Source organism: Sylvia atricapilla, chromosome 8 (genome assembly GCF_009819655.1).
Source record: "Sylvia atricapilla isolate bSylAtr1 chromosome 8, bSylAtr1.pri, whole genome shotgun sequence".
Taxonomy (NCBI): Eukaryota; Metazoa; Chordata; class Aves; order Passeriformes; family Sylviidae; genus Sylvia; species Sylvia atricapilla.
The window spans coordinates 7,197,150-7,217,239 of record NC_089147.1 but is presented as its reverse complement, the minus strand read 5'-3'; the positions used below and the strand labels follow the sequence as shown (position 1 = coordinate 7,217,239).

At 41.0% G+C, this 20,090-nt stretch overlaps 1 protein-coding gene across 1 annotated transcript; it reads left to right on the top strand.

Annotated features, from left to right (window-relative positions):
• Nucleotides 1-1,071: 1,071 nt before the first annotated feature.
• Nucleotides 1,072-17,701, top strand: LOC136364006 (pancreatic lipase-related protein 2-like). The gene is made up of 14 exons (XM_066323523.1): nucleotides 1,072-1,347; nucleotides 5,015-5,112; nucleotides 7,572-7,620; nucleotides 8,429-8,583; nucleotides 9,617-9,742; nucleotides 11,327-11,461; nucleotides 13,133-13,241; nucleotides 13,840-13,956; nucleotides 14,037-14,159; nucleotides 15,110-15,228; nucleotides 15,933-16,062; nucleotides 16,245-16,356; nucleotides 16,899-17,066; nucleotides 17,557-17,701. Exons 2-14 carry the CDS (start codon nucleotides 5,110-5,112, stop codon nucleotides 17,618-17,620), a joined length of 1,410 nt encoding a protein of 469 aa, XP_066179620.1. The 5' UTR covers nucleotides 1,072-1,347; nucleotides 5,015-5,109; the 3' UTR covers nucleotides 17,621-17,701.
• Nucleotides 17,702-20,090: the final 2,389 nt, after the last annotated feature.

Sequence of the window (20,090 nt, the reverse complement as noted above, 5' to 3'; positions counted from 1 at the left end):
CCAGACCCAGACTCAAACATTCCTGTGGCTGCCATGTGCCACAAGGAGTGACAGACACTCTTGATTCAGTTTTTACAAAGCCTTGCAGGCTGATTACCCTGCATACAATTCAGTGTATGGAGAAACATTTTTTTGGTGTAATTTCTGAAATATCTTCTTCCAGGCAATGTACATATCTCAAGACCACAAATTGGCTCCTTATGTGAACCACATATCCAGTCCAAGTGACTTCCTGCCTTTAGGCACTTGCACCACTCTCTGATTAAGGGTGACAGTCTCTCCTACAGAGCTGCCAGAGCAGGTGATTCTGGCAGCACCCGTCCTGCAGATAGCACTGCAGGGACTCGAGACCTTGCTCAGGAACTGAAAGAACTGGCTTCTGTCGTGGCTGACTCAGAATCTCCAGAGCACAGAAGAGAATCTGGGATTTACATGATGGACAAGTCATGAAAGGACAAATGACATGATTATCATCATCCTATCCTCCTGAGACTATTTTGAATGAAAGTGCCTGTGGTTTCACTAATCTAGGTGGATCACAATAATGTCAGTTTACACCAGTTATATTCAGAGCATGCCAGCTGATAAGAGAGCTTGATACAGAGACATCTAATGTGCTAACCCCACATGACCTAAAAGGACACAGATTAAAAAAAATGGTAGTGGGTAGACAGAGATTGAATAACTTCATTAGTAAAAACTCAGATACTTTTATTGCCCTTAAGTTGCAGGACTATTTTTTCTATTCCTTTTGTTTAAAATAAGCTAGTCTTCTCTTGATTAAAAGAGTATCTATATATAAAAAGAGATTTGATTGTATGAAAATGTATAAGGGTTTGCTTTGACAAGGCATGTTCACCACACAGCTGACAAAAAGACAGCTGCTGGGGGACACAGAGCAAGGAAATAAAGCTCCTGCTCTGAACTCCCCCGCAGTGGAGGGTCAGTCACTGTCTGTAACACAAGCTCACAATAACCAGTTAACTCAGGAGAGCATTCCATGTTGGCTGGGATGAATGTTACACACACAACAGCCCCTCTGGTGGGGGCTCATCTTGCTTTCCTTCAAACTAACCAAATTTCAGGACGGGAAAACGTTGATAAATCACATACAAGGAGAGACAAGAAAAGGCAACATCTGTTATATCCAGCATGGAGGGGTTCATTCTTACAAAGGTTCTCACTCACCCACACCAAGCCTATAATTAGACGCCGTGTGGGCAGGTCTGCACCTACTGTTGTGGGACTGATTCCAAGTGAAAAAGGCCAGCAGCCACCAGGATTTGACAGAGAGGGAGCTGGCTGAACAGAGCCTGAAAAGCACCAACCCCTTCTGCATTCGGAGTGGTAAGTGCTGAAAAATCGGTGGGGTTTGGGGACTAGGGTCTGTACAAGCTGAAGGTCGGGACTCCAAGGACTCCTTAACTCAAAAAGGGCCAGGCTGAACAGGGTGGTCTGAGTGGAGATGCAAAAAGCAAACAGCAGCACTCAGAGAGGGACCCTGGGCAGCAGCTATGAGGCTTAAAACTTTTCAATTGCAGGAAATCCCAGTAGGGGATGAGAATTTCTGGGCTGTGACAATGCAAGGCAGCTAGGAAAACAGGGTGGATTCAGTGGGGCTAAGGTAATTTGAGACTGAATGTATCTGTTTTTAAAGGAAGAACAAAATGACAGTATTTGCAGATGGTATCTGGATTTCTTTCATTTTTAAGGGAAAATGCATTAAAGCACAACAACAGAAGTGAAAAAGGAGGATTATTAGGAGCACTGAAAATTTAAAGAGAGAATGGAAACAGGGAAGAATTATAGAGCTGTTTTGTGTAAGAATGTGAAAAATGAGACTTTTTTTGATAGACTACTCTTCACAGGGCAAACTTGAACTAGTCTTTAACAAGGGCTATTCTATACTACAGCAATAGCAGAAGTGTTGGTCTTGGAGTTGGCCAAGTTTAAAAAGCAGCCTGATCATGGAGCTGAACAGTGGAGGTCACCCAGGGAAGACACACAAGTGGCCAGGTGGTGGCTGCAAGTCAGTTGAAGGCTCCCTGGTTACTCAGAATTGGCACAGCCACTTCCTAAAACTGAATCACGTTTGTTGTTGGTTTGTTTTGGTTTTTTAATGATGCTTGTAGTGAGACTAAATTATCATAATTGTCTCTGTAAACCCAAATGCATGAATATCATGTAAAGTGAGAGCCCTATCATTTAGGAAATCTGAGCAAATACTGCACATTGGGGAGCCAAAGACTTGTTATTAAATATATTCTCTTCACTATTATCCTACAATTTCTTTAGTTTGTTCACCAGTTCTAAGCAACTGACTTGAACATCTTAAAATCTTTCATTTTACTGAACCCTCCAACATACCTACTAACCTTTTACTGGAGCACTGTTCACATTAAATATCTCAAGAAAATAATTTGCATCACTATTCTGAGTCATTCAGGTCAATGTCCTAGTCCACTGTTTCAGATTCAGTTTAAGAGGGCAATTGGCACTCAGAAAAATCTACTACCCAAACCAGACAATGTGTGTGAGCCTTGTCATGGTTATTAGTTTGTATCGGGTGATTTGGGGGAAGAACTTTTGCAAAAGGTTCTCCACATCTTTGCTCTGCTACAAAATTCATTTCTCTAATATTAAATTTGTGGGTTCCAGAGATATTCAGTTAAGGCCAGTTTCCTCCTGCAGAATTTCACTTGTTATTGCTCATTTGTATTGGAGCAGTGTCAAAGAACCTTCACCCAGAATCAGGACCCTGCATTGGGCTGCTCAAGGGGAGGAGCTGGAGATGAAAATAAGTCTTTAACAATTCTGCCATTTACTCTGCTACCTGAGTTATCACACTGTATCACCAGCATTTTCCTCAGTACTCTGCACACCAGTTCTGAGTATTTGATAGTTATTTGATAGTCTGCTCAAGTAGTGTGCCTGAGCCACTGACTGTGGGCTGTGCCTAGGAAAAATGGTATTCTTTGTGTCTTGTATAGAGTGGGCTGAACAACAAAATTACATTCAAATAAACAACTAAAAATCATATTGTACTTTCAGGTATTCACGGATATAACAAAGGATAAATATGTACATGATCCCTGTTATGAGGCCTAAAGATACTATTGTGATTTTTTTTCATTTTCTTTCTTTTACCATTTAAAGTAATGTTCAATACTTTGGTGTGCAGTTAGTTCTCTGAATGCCTCACACTCAAAGCCATGCAAGAATTTGCTGGGAGAACAAGAAATTTAACCTACAATTCCTGTATCCAAAGCTTTGTATGTTAAACTCTGGATGGGTTTTCCTCCTTTGTATTGATTTACAATTTTAACTGAACGTTGAGCCAAACTGCTGAAAAATAAGAAAGATTTGAATGAAACAGTGGAAAGACAGAACTGCAGAAATGTTTTCTGTTTAAGGACAGTGCCAGTGCAGGGAATATAGGAAGTATGGTTGGAATGGTAAGGCAAGAAAAAAATTTAAAAAAAAATAGGAATCACACATCAAAAAGAGCTGAAAGAAGGTAGACAACTTAAACTTCAGTATTGAAGGGCATAAAGCAGACCTGAAAATTAGAAAGTAGTATTCTCACAACTGTGGAATTGCGTGGAAACAAAGAATAAAACTTTTCTTGGCACTTCAAAAGCCACCACTAATACATTAGCAAGACTTTAAAGGTCTTTTCAGTTACAGCTTCCTCAAATGTTCACCTCAGATCTGCAAATACTATATGCAGTGTGACAGCATTTAATTCCTCAAACACCAAAAAATAATCCTACATCCAAAAATTGTAATTTTTTTCACTGTACTTCAGCCTAGATGTCAGTATTTTTTCAGTCTGAGCTCATGTCCAGCAACATCAGCATTGAAAGCTGGCATTCAGAGTAATGTCAGTAACTGATTCCTTTAAAACTTTTGTTAGTGATGCTCCAGCATGAGCAGTGAGTAAAAAAACCCCTGAAGCTAAAAAGCTAAAAAACATAATCACATCTTGATTATGGTAAGATATATGATATGATAATGACCTGATATATGATGTTATATGTTATATGACATGATGGTTCACAGTAGCAAAAACTGCATTTGTAAATCCATGAGCTGCCTTCTACTTCTTCCAACTAAAGCCTGAAATGCAATAATTACTCCATTTTTAATCTACTTAATCCATGTGTTTAATTTTAATCCACTTAACTGTTGTAGTACTGCATGTATGTAATTTTACTTTCTTAATCAAAATATCAAGTGGCAGAGATCTCCCTAAAATCCAAGAATCATGTGATTTAAAATGTTGATCTTATAAGACTGTCAGTTAGTTTGTCATGTCATGTAATTTAATTCAATTACACAACTTAATCTTTTAACCATTTTTCACAATTTTTCTTTCATGAGTGAGTGGAGAAACTCTACTGTGGAGATTTTCATTATCCTGCCTCAGGCTGATATTGGACTGAAATTTCGCAGGTCTGAAATTCCTAAGGTCATTCATCCTAGTTTTTTTTTTAACTTAATATCATATTAATTTTCCACAAATTATGCATCTGGACTTTTCTTACAAATCAGAAACTTTAAAAATTGTCAATCTTTTTTATTATGGTTTCCTTTTTTTTTTTTTTTTTTTTTTTTGGTTACTCTCAGCTATGAGTTACTGAAGCCCAGTGATTTTTGAATTTCCAGTTCCAACAGCTATTCCACATCAGATCTAAAATTATTGTCTGAACAGAGAATCACTGTGAATTCTTTTTTATCCCTGCTGTGAATTTCACCTGGTTTTGGTAAAGATAGACAAAAAAACCATTGTATCTTCCTAATTCTTTCATGCATCAAATATTTTTCCTTAATTCTGATGCCCATAGATTATGCATGTTGACATTGTTATTTTCCCTATGAAATCTGTAACTTTTAGCCATTAATTCCCAGTTACCAATATTGCCCTTTGTTGCCTCCCTGTTTTCTTCTAATGTCTTCCACTTTACCAAGTTACCCATAGGTTTTTAATTTATTTTCTATTCCTTTTTTTCAGCACAAAGCTCTCTAATTTTCATTAAAGAAAACAGCAGCCATTTTTGTTTCTTGGTACTGCTCACCAGAAAAAGAGATAACAAGGCTTATAAGAGAATGGTGAGTAAAATTCTTAGCGATTCAATACATAACAAATGTTTAAAATGTTAAAAAAAATCTCTTTATGACAGTGAAATGATTTGGTTAAAATGCTGGTAAATGAGAACTCCTGAGATTTGACCTTGCTTCTCACTGAGGCTCTGCTTGTGTGCCTGTCCTCAGGAAGGTGTGTGGGTATATGTGTGGGACTTAAAAATACACTGCAGACAGTCATTATGCAGACTTTCCCATATCTCCCCAACCCTCCACTGTTCCCCATGAGTCACTGGTTGAGCAACGGTGTCCTGAAGGTGACTTGGTGTCCTGTGGTGAGAGCAGCCACTGCTCCAGTGTAGCTTTCATATATTACAATGGCAGCCTAGGAATATTTTCAATTTTAATTTTATTTTTTTTCAGTTGAACATCAATTTAAGACTATTTAGTGCAGGTTTTGCCTGTGTTCTGTGCATTGGGATGTTACCTGAGCTCAGCACTGAGCAGCCTCTTGCCAGCAGCACTGGGTAGGCTGAGATCACATTCACAAACAAGTCCTTCCAGTTCCTCTTGTTCAGCACTACGCCTCCTAAATGCCCAGTGGAAGAATTTTCAAATTGCATGCTGCCTGGACTTTTTTTACCCAGCTTTTTAACCTCTTTGCAATCTTTTTGTCATTGCATAGACTGATACAGAAAGGTTTCCCACTAAAAAATTATCTTCTACAACCCTCCTAATTACAGAACCTAATTACAGAATGCATCAAGATTCCATAAATGATAAAATTTCTCCTAGTCCTTTTATTTCCCTGGCCACATGTTCTTTCCTATTTTCTGCCTTCAAAGGAAGATCCTCTGGAGGAAATAATTGATCACTTTCATTTGGCAACAATCTCCCACATTTCCTTAAATCATTACTTGCCTTTCAGGTGTTGGGTCTGTAAAGAAATTCTACTCTGCTTCCTGCTGTGGTGTTCCTGACATGGACTGTACATCTCCTGGGTGTGAGGGCTGCCCACTAATATTAAGAAACCCTCTGGAGCTCTCCTATATTCATTTGACAAGCCACAGCAGCTGTGATTTTCCTGCACTGTCATCAGGTTCTCATCATGCTGATGGCACCTTGACAGACATTGCAGCTGAATGGAGCTGCTCCTTTTGGCTAACAGTTGGGACCTCTCTGTTCCTGCCCTTCACCAGCTGCTTAGAGTAACTCCTGATCCTTATCCCTCCTGTTTTACTGCCAGACTTGCTCTCTGCTTTCCACTCTTCTCGAGCAGATAGCTTTCCTCTGGTAACTACATCAATGGATAAATTAGGTTTAGGATCAGAACTGTATTTCTAAGGAAATTTTGTGATTCCTCTCAGCTCTGCACTTTGCAGCTCCTGCTCACTGCTGAGATATTCATCCTCACTCCTCTGCCCTAACACACAAGCAAAACAAGCTATTACCAAACAGGGACTTCAGAGTTTATTAGAGAGTGCTCTGACCTATCCCTTTTGGCTTTGTTGGGAAACCATGTCATTACAGCCAAGTAATCCCACTTCCATCAAAAACAAGCTCAGAGGTGGATCACACATTCCTGCTGTCTGACACGTGTCACACCAGCTTCAAGGACAAATTCTGTAAATTTCCCAATTGTTTCTTCTTTCTCTCTGAAAGCATTTTATGGTGTCAAAGGCCTTTGGAGTGTTGTGTTTCTGGCTTTCTCAGGTCTGTAAAAATATCCCTTGGAGAGTGCTATGCACATAGTGAGATTATAAGTATGGAATTTACCATTTTTTATTAATATTTCTAATGAGCTGTCCCAGTGGCCAGGGGTGACACCTCATATTTTTGGTTTAAAGGAAAAGCAGTATATTGGAAATGGGAAGTGGATGTTGTAGGAAACACCTAAAAGAAGAGGAAGTTGAGAACAGTTGAATGAGGCAAACGAGAAGGGAGGAGGTGAGATTAATGGGAGTCCTGCCATTGAAAAGACCATGAGGAAAGGAATCTGATCAAAGTTTTTCTTGCAGTGAGGGGCCTAGGCTGCCAGGTGTGCAGACTTCACCAAGTTACACATACCACTGTTCTTGTCGTACCACACCTCCCACCTCTCCCATCACAGCTGGAAAAAACCCAGGATCCTGTGATCTCCTTGAGTCCAGCAGCAATCTGCATGCAGGATTGCCAGTGCAAGAAATGCAATGAGCAGTAAATCTGAGTGGTGGGGAAGGACCCCTTCCCACATCCTGCTGGGAACACTCCGCCTCAAGCAGCCCAGGGTGCTACTGGCTGTGGGGAACATTGTTTTATGGTCAATTGGTGTCTGCTAGAACCCCCAGGCCTCCTTTGGCTGATGGGTCCCCTCTGTGCACAGACCAATGTTTGAGGTTATTCCTCTTCAGGTGGAGGTCTTTGTATTTCTCTTTGCATTAAACTTTTTTTAAAAGGACAAAACACTCAAAATAAAACGCTTAACCTGTGTATTCAATTTGCTTTAGGTGGTCGGAATGTGGATTGTTGCATTTTATCTCCTTGGCAGAGTAGCAGGTGAGAAATTGTATCTTTAAACACTGCCAGTAGAAAATGAATTCAAATGAAGTGGTACATAGCAGATGATGACTGTTATTTTCCTTTACATTGAAATTGTAGCATGATTTTTGGGTCATTGTAGGGCAATGTCTATTACAGTGCATGGAACCAATGCTAAAAGGCTCTGCTGTCTTTAAAATTTATTTTTAAACTGCAAGAAACAGAACTCTGTGCTGAAAATCCACAGAGAAATTTAGAGTTCCATGTCCCTACTTCTATCAAGGCAATGCAAGATCTGTCTTTACATTGCTGCTCTATACAAAGAACAGGTCAGCAACAGGGTGCTCAGCACAACAATGCTAAAACATAAACGTTGAGTCTAAGTGAGCATGAGACCCATTTGATCTAGAAAAAATCCCATTATATTGAAGGAAATATTCATATCATTCTTTGTACAAGGCTACCTTCATTCCCATGACAATGCTTTGGAGTAGAAGGTGTCCAGGACCAATTCTAACAAGCCTTTTTTACTAGGCTGTTTTCTAAAAAGGAACTGAACTAATCATTTAGACGCCTAGAAAGTGGCGTCAAAACACTGTATGGGTCTTTATTTGGTTTATCCTCCTTTACTTGGTTTATTTAGCTCCACTTGTGTTCCCACATCGGCAGTACACATAAAGGACACATAAATGACCTTCAAAAAATTAATTTCAAAATCAATCATAAATTAAATCCTTAGGATTTTGCTCTTCAAACTGCTTTAGTCTCATATACATCATCAAGCAAAAGAATCATGCATATAAACAAGTTGTTTCTTCTACTCTAGGTAAAGAAGTTTGCTACCCCAGGCTTGGCTGTTTTACAGATGACCCACCCTGGTCTGGGGTACCAGGGAGGCTTCTGACAGGTTTGCCTGATTCTCCAGAAGAGATGAACATCAGCTTCTCTCTCTACACCAGAGAAACAGGAAACAACTCACAGGTGACATTTATTTTTAATGTCAAAAGCCAACTGAACCTAAAAATGTTTGTTAGTCTGTGTCAGTCACCATAGGCAAACAAGTCAGAATCAGAAGATAGTTTGAAGGTACACTAATGAATATACTTCGGGGTGAAACACACAAAAAAATTGTTATGAATGAACTGTAGGGCACAAGAAGTTTCCTGGTATTTTCCTGAAGGTTTAGGATATAGGTTATGGCAGACTACCTTTTGCTTGTATTTAAGTCTCTGAGGAAGGTTGAAGAATAGAATACATAGAATAGAATAGAATACATAGAATACATAGAATACAATAGAATACATAGAATATACTCAGCAGCAGGTTGCCCAGCACTTCTGTTGTTGATAAAATAAATCAAAATACAGCTTCCATTACTTCCCATTGAACTTCAACATTATCTATGATCTAGGACACAGCCCTTCCACACCCAAACTCCCTGAGCTCACATCACAGCCCCTGTATTTGTCTGAGAACAATACAGACAGATAACATTCTCAAGGAAAAATAGATAATTAAGTAGCTTGCAGCAATGTGTGAAGATCAGCTTCAGGCAGTCCTTGCATGAAGTTCTTCCAGGCTTTCTGGAGTGGCTAATGAGAAAAACAGGCTGCAGCTCAGCAGCAGAGCAGCACATTGAAGCCAAAGGTCAGGTCAGGAAAAGTACAAGCTGGAGCAGGAATTGTGGAGCTGCTGGGCTGCTCCCTGGAGAAACTCATCACCTCAGGCCAAGAGACACCCTGTGACAATGTGGCACTTTTAGGTTGCTTCATATTCTGCAAAAGGGGATTCTTCAGGCAGAATAGATGGGAGCAGCAAAAACCACAAGGGCACAATTTTTGTGTAAACCATAGTGGAACTGAGAAAGATGAGATTTTTGGTGCCCAAGTTCAAAAAACCACAGATTTTGTCCTGTCAAAGTAGAATCCCTTTAGTCCTGAGGGTATGAGCTAGCTGCCTTTTTTAAATGTTTGAAAGCAGGAACAGATAAGACCTTTTATTTTTTAACCTATAGGTGATCTCGGCGATAAACTCCTCGACCATCCAGAAGTCACATTTTTCCTCACATAGGAGAACCTCCTTCATCATTCATGGATTTGGCAGCACTGGAAAAACAGGCTGGGTGGTAGAAATGTGCTTGGTATGAGACATTATCCTCTGGTTCCTGTCAGCTCTGTTGGTATCCTTCAGGCATTAATGTCCACCATGCATTTTGCATTCCATTAGGTAGTAGAAGATACAAACCAAGAATTAAATTTCTCACACACCAAAGTGTTCCCCCTTGGGAAGATGCAGCACAGTCAAGGCCCCTTGGCCTCTCTGACATGGTTTTTTTCTAGAGTTTCCATTCACAAATGCTGCAGATCAGATCAAAGCCATGACTGAACAGAGCTGTCCCCAGTCTCTACACTCCTGTCCAGACATGGGAATAGACACCAACTCACAGCTGCTCCAGCAGCAGCAGCTGAACCTTCCTTCAGTCCAGGGGCCCTCCTGACTTGTAAAGCTCAAGTTTCAGTCTATAAATATTACCCTGGTTCATCACGAATCAGTTCTTAGAGACAAACAGAAACCAACCTGAACAACAAAACCCAAACAAACATAAGAACACGACCAAACTTCTTGCTTTTTGTTTGATTAGACAGTTCAGTGGAGGAAAAAAAAAAAACAACAAACAACAACAAAACAAAACAAAACAAAACAAAAAAAACCCCACACCATTTCAAATATGAAATGTGGAAACTCCCACAGAACCAGCAGAGTGTAGCCTGGCTGTGGCAGATGAGCAAGATCTGCTCTGCTTGCTGCTGCTTCTGAGCTGGCAGGGAAAAGGCCAAGCTGGGAAAAGACACCACTGGACACTAAGGCACAAATCAGCAGCACTACTTCTGTTCACAAATCTATGAAGACTTTTAATCTGAAATATCACATTTCCTTTTTCTTTTTCTTTTTTTCAATTGAAAAGAAACAGCAATTTTTTCTGGCTCTCTGCACTATAAACTTATGATCCCCACAGGAAAGGAGTGAATCCAGGATGCATTACTGTTTCACTTCTGTTTTCCTTGTCATTCACCTTTAGCTGTTGTTCATGGATTAATTTTTGTTGCCACTCCTTGTTCTATCTCAAACCTTAAGTAACCTTAAATAAACCTCCTTGTTCACAGACAGCTATAACTGCAGACTGACACATGATTTTTCCACTGGAAAAATCACTATCTCTGCAGAACTGTGCCTAGTACCAAAGTGACCAATGCTTTCTTTGCTGAAATAGAACCTTTCTTCTCTCCTCTGATTTTTTTAAAGTCTGACGTGCACAGTTTTAAACCCAGATGGTAAATAAGACTAATTTAATTAGGAGTTTAATTCAGTTAAACTACCAATATCCCTCAAAGAAAGTCACAATATTGTACATGGAATCTACTGTGCAGTTGTATGGCATTGCAGAAGTATTTCAAATATAAAAGTCGTGTGTATAGAGTAAAATATTTTTATTACAGTTTTCATAAGTGACATTTTTTTGAGGAATGGCTTGTTATATGCTGTCTTGTAAGAAGATGTTTTTCAGTGTGGTACAGGCTACCGTGAAGAATTACAGTGAAGAATTTAGTAAAGAATGAGAAACTTCATTATTATGTCGCGTTTTAATCCTTATTCCAGTTTAAATTGAATCTCTGATTGTTATTTTCTTTCCTTAAACACTTGGCTTTGTGTGTTCCCACGTCAGCTGCTACTGGAAGTGGAAAACATCAACTGCATTGCTGTGGACTGGAAAGAGGGAGCAAAAGGCACCTACGTCAGTGCAGTGAACAACATCCGTGTGCTGGGGGCTGAGGTGGCTTATTTCATCACGACTCTGCAGGTAAAGGGCCCTGCTTTGTCCCCTGCCATTCCTCAGTGCACGGCGTGCGCTTGTGACACTGCGGCTTTGGGTCTGAGCCTTGTCCCGTACGGTCAGGCGGGGCTGAACAGTTCACAGCCAGCTAATTACACTAATTATCGGCCCGGCGAGGACTCCCCACGGCCACAAAGGGCACAAGTGGAGCCCAGGCTAAGGAGATGCCTGTTAATTAGAGACCAGCAGGTGGCAACGTCTCCATGCGATGTCGCCGGCAAGGCAGCATTCCATGGGAATGAGGCGATTCAGCGCCCGCCAGTTTCCCAGCACTATATACACGGGCCAGAAGTGTATTAATGTCTCAGCTTAGCGCCACCAAAACGAGCAGTAGCTGCCTCGCTTGATAACCCCGTGTTTTGCTGTCTGCAGGATAAAATGTGCAGTTGCCTCCTGGCCGTGAGCCCCAAAGGTGGGAGGTCACTTTTACACGGAGTGAGGACTGCAAAGTTTGTGCAGCAGCCTTTCCCAGTGATTTCAGAAAGGCTCACGAGTACCTGGAGCAGCTGAAAATCAGCATCTTGCCTGGCACTGGGCTTCACCTTGGCTAGGAGCTGCTCATCTTAAAGTGCAGCAGGAGGAAGTTCAGAGCCCGTCAGGCAAAGTGCCAACCTTGCAAGAACCTGAGGCTCAAAGAACACTTTACCAAATTCTGCTGGGGTACAATCTACTGTTCCTTCATAGGAAAATCATGTGTAGCCTCACACATTTGGCTTCTGGATCTTTCTCCTCTATGTATATCAGGTCATTTGAAGATGTGTTCAGTTTTTGATTTACTGTCTCTGTTACTGCATCGTGAGTAGTCTAGGGCACCCTTTCTTCCCTTACAAAAATGCAAAAATGATGCTTAGACTTCCTTTTCTTTTCCCTAATTTAAAAATTTCTGAAGTTTCATTGTCAGAAAGGCTCAGCTGTACTGTAAATGGAAGCACTGCAGGAAAATGTTTTCAGAGGAATCTGACATCTAACAATATAGGCAGACAGGCCCATTCTCCAGATATGCTTTAACTTTGGTACACACATTACAAAACAATGTAAAAAACTCAAGCAATTATCAAATTGTTGGTTTTGCTTGCTACAAATCTCAATGAACCCTTTGTCTCCCTTTCCACCTTCAATGCAAGTGCAATAACTCACCTTGTGCAGGTGAGACCTGGTAAAGAGGAGAATGGACCCCACCTGAGCATGGCAGGGAAAATCTTATTCATTATATGATCACATATTCTAAATAGGCGTGGAGAACAGATATATGACCAAGAAAAGGGCTGCAAAGTAGAATAAATAAAGAAAAAAGTATGATTGTTTTTACGGAAGATGGCGTTAGGCATTGATCCAAATGGGAAAGATGGTCCATATTTTGTCACACCAGATAATGGAATACAGCAAGCATATGCCAACACCACAGCAGTGAGCCCCTCATCACTATGCACGTAAAATTCCAGATGGGATCATTTTTGTGTCAATTCTTAGTGTAATTTAAACAGCAATTAACTCAAGGAACTCCCCCTCTGTTTGCTATGCAGAAAGTCGGCCTAGATGTTCCCAGAGGCCCATAATGTCAGACCTTCTCTTTGCTTGTTATTCAAAGCCTGTGTTCTTATCTCCTACCACCACCACCACCATCACTTTAATGATCAGAAAATGTTCGGGTACTCCCCTTACGAGATCCATTTAATTGGCCACAGTCTGGGAGCCCACACTGCAGGAGAGGCGGGGAGAAGGATCCGAGGCATCAGGCGGATAACAGGTAGGCTGCTCACCCAGATCCAGAGCCAATAGCATGTCTTTGAAGGAAAAAAAACTTGCCACACACTGGCCTGTAGACTGGAATTAAATTATTGGCACTGCTGGAGATGAGAGCAGACAAAATGTATGCTTCTCAGAAACATGGTTATTATTACATAATTTTTTTCTCTTTAGGTGAAGTACTCTTTAGTGGAAGGACAGGCATAGCTAAAGTGTTTGTAACATCATCATCATCATCCAGTGGGTTACTTCATGCCCCACTCAAAACAAGAAGAACCCTTAGTTTTTCCCTATTTACAGCTTTAGAGTCCAGTAATAAGTCCATGGGTAATAAATGCCTCCTTCCTAGTAATACAGTATGCCATTATATAATCTATTGAAAAAATATTTTACTTCTCTTGGAATAAGCTCTCAAAAAGGTTCACAAAACCATGCTATTTGCATTTTTTAAATAGTTTAGCTTGGAATTCACTTCATTATTGGGCTTGCCTTTTGCAAAACTAAACATCTGATTTCATGAGCTGGCAAAAGCTATATTAACATGTGCAACACTTCTCTCTCTTCCTCAACCAATAAATGTGGGGTTTTTTTTTTTTTAGGTTTAGACCCTGCTGGGCCCTATTTTGAAGGCACTCCTCCCATGGTGAGACTGGATCCTACAGATGCAAACTTTGTTGATGTTATACACAGCAATGCTGCTCACTTTCCTGCAGCAGGTAAGTCCTCCTGTGCCAGCAGGTACCTGCAGGGGTGGGCACCACACCCTGACCCTGACATCTTCCCATGCATGTCTCAGGGTTTGGGATGTATAACACCACTGGGCACCTGGACTTTTACCCAAATGGAGGAACTGTGATGCCTGGATGTGCTGATTTAATCCCAGAGATGAGACAAAGTGATTTTGAAGCCATCATTGCAGGTAAACAATTCCAGCGTGCATCATGTTTTGTTTTTCTTCTGTTCTGAATCATGAACTGTGAAAATTGCCCACTGTTTGGGAGAAAACAGGAAAACAAAATTGCTTTTTGCCTGTTTACTCCTAAGTTAAAAAGGAAGTAAGAAACAACAAAGGCAGGAACAGAGCAGTGCTCTACAGAGAACTCTGCAGGGAAAGGAGGCGTCGTACATGCCTAAGCTTTGCTTCTGTAACTTGAAATTGATGCAAACCCCAAAAAGGCAGGAATCAGAGAGTCTGCAGGTCCAACAACCCCAGCAGGAGACTTCCCAGGCTGAGAAAGGCCAAATGAGCAGCATGGCAGCACCACCTCTGGTTTCTTGCAGATGCTGTAAAGGGCATCCCACACTTCCAAGGCATGAATTATGTGAAAGCACTGAGGGTTTCCAGGGACTGTGCATGCCTCACCTCTGAACCTGAGACTTCTCTCTTTTCAGAGATTTTGGTGGGTTCTCCATGCTCTGTTAAGCCCTTAAAACGGAATAAATATTATCTTTTTTTATATATATATATGTATGTGTATATATATATATATATATACAGAGCTATATGTGTATATATATACACATACAAATATAGATACATATATATACATGTGTGTGTATATATGTGTATATATGTGTGTGTATATATATATATATATGTCTGTCTTCTTAGAAGGGACTATTACATCAGAGAAGACCAATACATCCCACTTGAAATCGTAGGGTAATGGCACACCATTCTCCGTATGAAACACAAAAAACCCAACAATTTCTCCTGCAACTAGAAATTCAGACCAAAAAGAAATCATTTCAGGCCCGTGCTGCTGTTCTGTTCTGTGCCTGAGCTGTTTCCATGGTGAGACAAGTGCAACTCTTGCAGAGGATAAGGGGTGGTTATTTCAGCAAAGCTCACAAAGTTTTTCCCGGCAGACGCCACACTCTTCGGGGGGTGCCACCACTCACGCAGCCACGAGTTTTATTTTGCAAGTATCCTCTACCCCACTGGATACCTGGCATATCCCTGCAAATCATACGAAGACTTTAAGAAAGTAAGTATTTCAGCCCAGGAAGGGGTGAAGTATAAAGAAAATATTCCAGTTCTTTGGAGCAGATACCACTTGGATGCAGGGGGCTGGGGTCCCGTGGTATGGCTGGGTAGGAGGAAGCACAGCACACAGCAGTTCAACTGTCCCACTCTGGAAAAGGAGTCCTGGAGCATAAATGATGTCACCAAACTATTTGGGATAAAAAATGAAAGCTTGTGGAATTCTCACCCCAAGCCTTTATGCAAGGGGAACACAAGTTAGGTAGATCTGTCCTACTAATCCCTACATTTAGAGCCTCCAAATCCTTGACTGCTCTCTAATTTACATTGGACACTCATTAGAGCACCTAAATACATGCACTTATGAATGATGCTCCTTTCATTTTCCCCCATTTGTGAATGCAGGCAAGTTCCCCTTGACTAGGAGGGTCTGGCCTGTGTTTTGCCCTAGAATATAACTGAAAAATATTTGAACTAACAAGTTTCACACTGTTACCATACACAGGCATCAAACCTGCTCATTCTGCACCCTCTTGGGTGCAGGAGCCATTATCTAAAACAAGTTTATCAGATTTTGGTGTTAAGTTATGAAAACAGACAGCACTGCCACCACTTTGCAAGATCAGAATAGCATCTGGAGCCTTAATTTCATAAGAGCTAGCATGAAAAATAATATTCCTCATTAACTGATGCTCTTATTGTCCCTAGGGAATCTGTTTCCCATGTCCACAGGAGGGATGTCCAATGATGGGCCACTATGCTGACAGATTCCCAGAAAAACTGAAGAGGGTAGACCAAAAGTATTTTTTAAATACAGCAGCAGATGAGCCTTTTGCCAGTAAGTGAAGAAGGTTTGTTACAGTTGTTCACAAGTTTGAAGAGTGCCTTGATGTGATTTACAGCCATGCACCTGTGCTGCTTCTTTAAATAACTGCTAATAGCTCTCTACATTACTTATGTAATGTAGCATTCAAGCTCACCACTGACAATCTGGGTTTATTTTTGTTTTTATTTATGCAGCTTGGAGACAAAAAGTATTTATCAAATTGTCTGGTGTAAAGAAAACGAGGGGAGACATAAACCTGGTTTACTACGACACACAGGGGAACTCAAAAGAATATGAAGTTGCCAGGTAAGTTAAATTAATGTTTTTCTATACTATTCAGTGCTGCTAACATTAATCCACATTTTTTCCACATATTTAAGCAGTGGTAACACTCATCCTGCCTTGCAGATATTCTGCTTAACATCAGATAGGAAAGAAGCTTTTACTTGAGTAAAGAACCATGAGGGCAGATGGATGGTTGTAAAAGGGAAATGGCATTTCCATTTCCATGAGTTCTGTGTTTCTGAGCTCCAGATGGGTGACCCCTGCCAACTCACCACACAAGGGCTCTGGGGACAGCCTCAGTCTCACTCCTGTCACCTCCCCACAGCCTTCTGCCACAGAACAGATTTAAAGATCGCATTTGAAGTGTTCTGCACTGGTTTTCATCCTCTCCTTGTTCAGAGCCCTGGGCCAGTGCCCTGCGCTCTTACGAAGAACAGCAAAAATGGGGAACAAATTTCTATTGTAAAAACAGGGGAAACCTGAAAATATGTGGAGAATATGATTTATTTCAGTGATCTCTGAACTGTTAAACCCAATGATGCCATTTTTCCTTCTATTCACAGTGGAGACCTCTCTCAAGATGATATTTACACAGAGTATCTTGATGTTGAAATCGACCCCAAGAAAACTACAAAAATTGAATTTCTCTGGAATAAAGCCATATTCTCTCTGCTCTGGGCAAGACTGGGAGCAGAAACAGTCAATATAATACATGGAGCAGATGGACATAGGTAAGTGTATCCCATTTAGAGGTCAGAAGGCAAGTGGAAAAACCCCTGAGAGAAAAGATGGAGAAATGGTCTTAAATTGGACACGTGGTTTGTAATCAACAATGTGAATTTCAGTAAGGGAAAGGACAAGGCATTGCACCTTGGACAGAAAAAAATCAGAAAAATCAGATGTTTGACTATGCACTGGGGAATAACTGTCTGGAAAACAGCCCTGCAATGAATAATTTGAAATGTTTGGCTTTTCCACAGCAAAACAATCACAAACCAAGGTAAATCATACCAAACCTCATATTGAAAGTCCTCAAAAGAAGCAACTTCACCTCGTTACTGTTAATAGCAGGTGCTAATAATCTTTGCAGCAGGCTTTTAGGAAGCCTTCAGTGGGATTATGGGTTGGACTAACAGCCCTCAAGGTGACAGCTGACACCCTTTCATTTTTCATTGGGCAAAAAGATAAATCTTGCTCCAAGCTTTTTTTTTTTCTTCTCAGGTCAACTTTCTGTGGCCGTGGAACTGTGGCATATGGAGATCCCCAGTTACTTACACCTTGCTAGAGGTCCCCAAGGTCTGTACACGGCAGCTGAGTAAACCCTCAGTCTTGTGCATGGAAATCTTGGCAAAAAACACAATTAAAGCAGGTTAAAAAAAAAAAAAAAAAAAAAAAAAAAAAAGTTGTTCCGTTTGGGTTTGTTTTTTTTTTTTTTTTCAGTTCTTTGCAAATACACTTGTCAATGTTTTTTGTGTTTGAGCCATGTTTATTGTGCTTGTAACTATGGAGCAACCAGAGACCACACGTGCTAAAATCCATTTAAAACACTGCACAGTCTCACTCTACCCGTTCCTCAAGGCAAGGACTGAGTCCCACCACACTGACAGACAGAAAATCTGGGATATTATCAAACACCCTCAAGGCAACACCTGTCCTCAGAATATCCCTGCAGGTCTCAAACACCTCCTTTCTGCATCCTGTGCTGCTGTTCAGAGTTCTCCAGCCCCACACAAGAGCACTGCCCTCCGAAGACCCTCAGCAGCACCTGGCTCAAGGCCGGGTTATTCCTGCAGCAGGTGAGCCCTTTGTACCTGCAGCCCTTTGTACCTGCACCTGCTTGGAAAACCCAGATAAGGCAAACCTCAAGTGCTCCTCACTTTGGAAGGGACAAAACACTGAATCCCAGCTCCTGGACACTGTTTAATTTCAAACACAAACATTTGCAGTGGCCACTGACAACCCTGAAGGGAAACTCTGAGTAAACCAGGCTTTGCAAAACCTGGGACTGACCATTTCACATCAAAAATGACCATTACTGCTCTGCAAAGCATGGTATGAGTGAGCCTCCTGCAGCTGTAAGAGACCAAGGCAGTGGATATTTTTCCATGTATAAAACCCAAGCTCTGAGCTAATGAATAGGAAGAAAGAGTTAATAAGTTATTTACTCCCATTTCCCCATGTTTGATAAATGATGTACAAGTATTTGGGCAGATTAACTTCTCAGAAATAGGAGTAGAAATACCATGAGAACACATTTATGAGTACAGACTTCTGAATGAATTTTTTTTAAAGAAAAACCCCAACCCTGTTGTAACCTTGACTAAACACAAGCGTGTAAAAAATTAAAAGCATAATTAAACACAAGTCTGAGGTTCAGCCAGAGAGAGCTGCAGTTCTGACTCCTGCATGTTTCCTGGAGAATTTACACATGGCAAGGAAGACATAAACAGTGCTGGGAAGCTCCACAGAGTCCCAAGAGAGAGCCACAGCATCCTGCAGCACCATAAATCCAGTCCTCTCCTCTGCCTGCTTCCTATTCCAGACTACACCTTCTTCAGGATTGGAGAAACATAGTTGTGCCTTTGTTTATCACTTTTTTAATTTTGATCAAAATCTATCCCTCTTCCAAAGCCTCCAGCTATGAGGCCACAAGGAGCAGAGCATCTCCCCCAGGCACAGAGCAGCCTGCATTGTACTGAGGGATCTGCATCCCAGCCCTGCCCAGCCTTCCCACACGGGAAGCAAGCAGCTAAAATCCAGCTGGCCTAAGGAATTGTCCATTTATTCTGTCTGACCTGTATTATTACAGTACTGAATAAGAGCAGCAGACTAACAGATAAAATCCTAACTCAAATCTTTTCCACCAGCTCTTATATGAAATGGGAAAAGCTGTTGCCCCTTCGTTTTGAGCAAGTGTTAATTCTTGTCAGTGCACTGGGGCATGAACTGATTCCACTGATACAAACCTATTTACAACCCAAAATCCCACCTCAACTAAAGACAGCAGCACTGAGCTCTAAATCAGTATCAAAGGTGGTGTCTTAATAAAAAGTAAAATTTAGCTGTTTATAGAAATAAACTCCATTAGCACTGCTGATAGCAGTGGAGCACCTGGTATCCATTTGGCCATTCCCAGAGGTGGAGATCAGGGAGCATCAACTCTGCAAACATATAGCCATAAAATATAGCCAAGCTGACAAAGCTCTCTAAGGGGAGTCAGCTCAGGTCTGATTTCTTCTTGAGTTCACTTAGAGCCTTCTTCTAGAGACAAACAGGTCCAAGGGGTTGCCAGACCTAGTCTTATCCATTTGCACACCTGCTTTTTACCTTTTAGTTGATGTTTCTACTAGATCATTGTAGCATTCCAACAATATCTCAATGTTTGGAAGAATTTTATAAATTGTTTGCTTTTATTTCCAGTGTGTTTGCTCTCGGTTCATCACTCAGAACTTTTCTCAAAACTTGGGTTACACGGGTAGTACAGAAAAGATCCCAGGAGTTAAACAACTGTCCTTCTACATCTACTTATTTCAGCAAGGAAATTAAAGGGATGCCAGGAGAAGGTGAAACTCTTTCACTATGAAAAGACTATATCAAGCCCACTAAGAGTTTACCAAGAGGGATAAGCCTTCATCAAAAGACCCAGAAAACACAGGAGCTTTTCACATCTGAAGTCACTTGATATGGGGCAAGGAATGGGACTTAAAAATTATGTGGTTCCCTACCAACTCCCCCAGTAGATCTCCTACACCCCA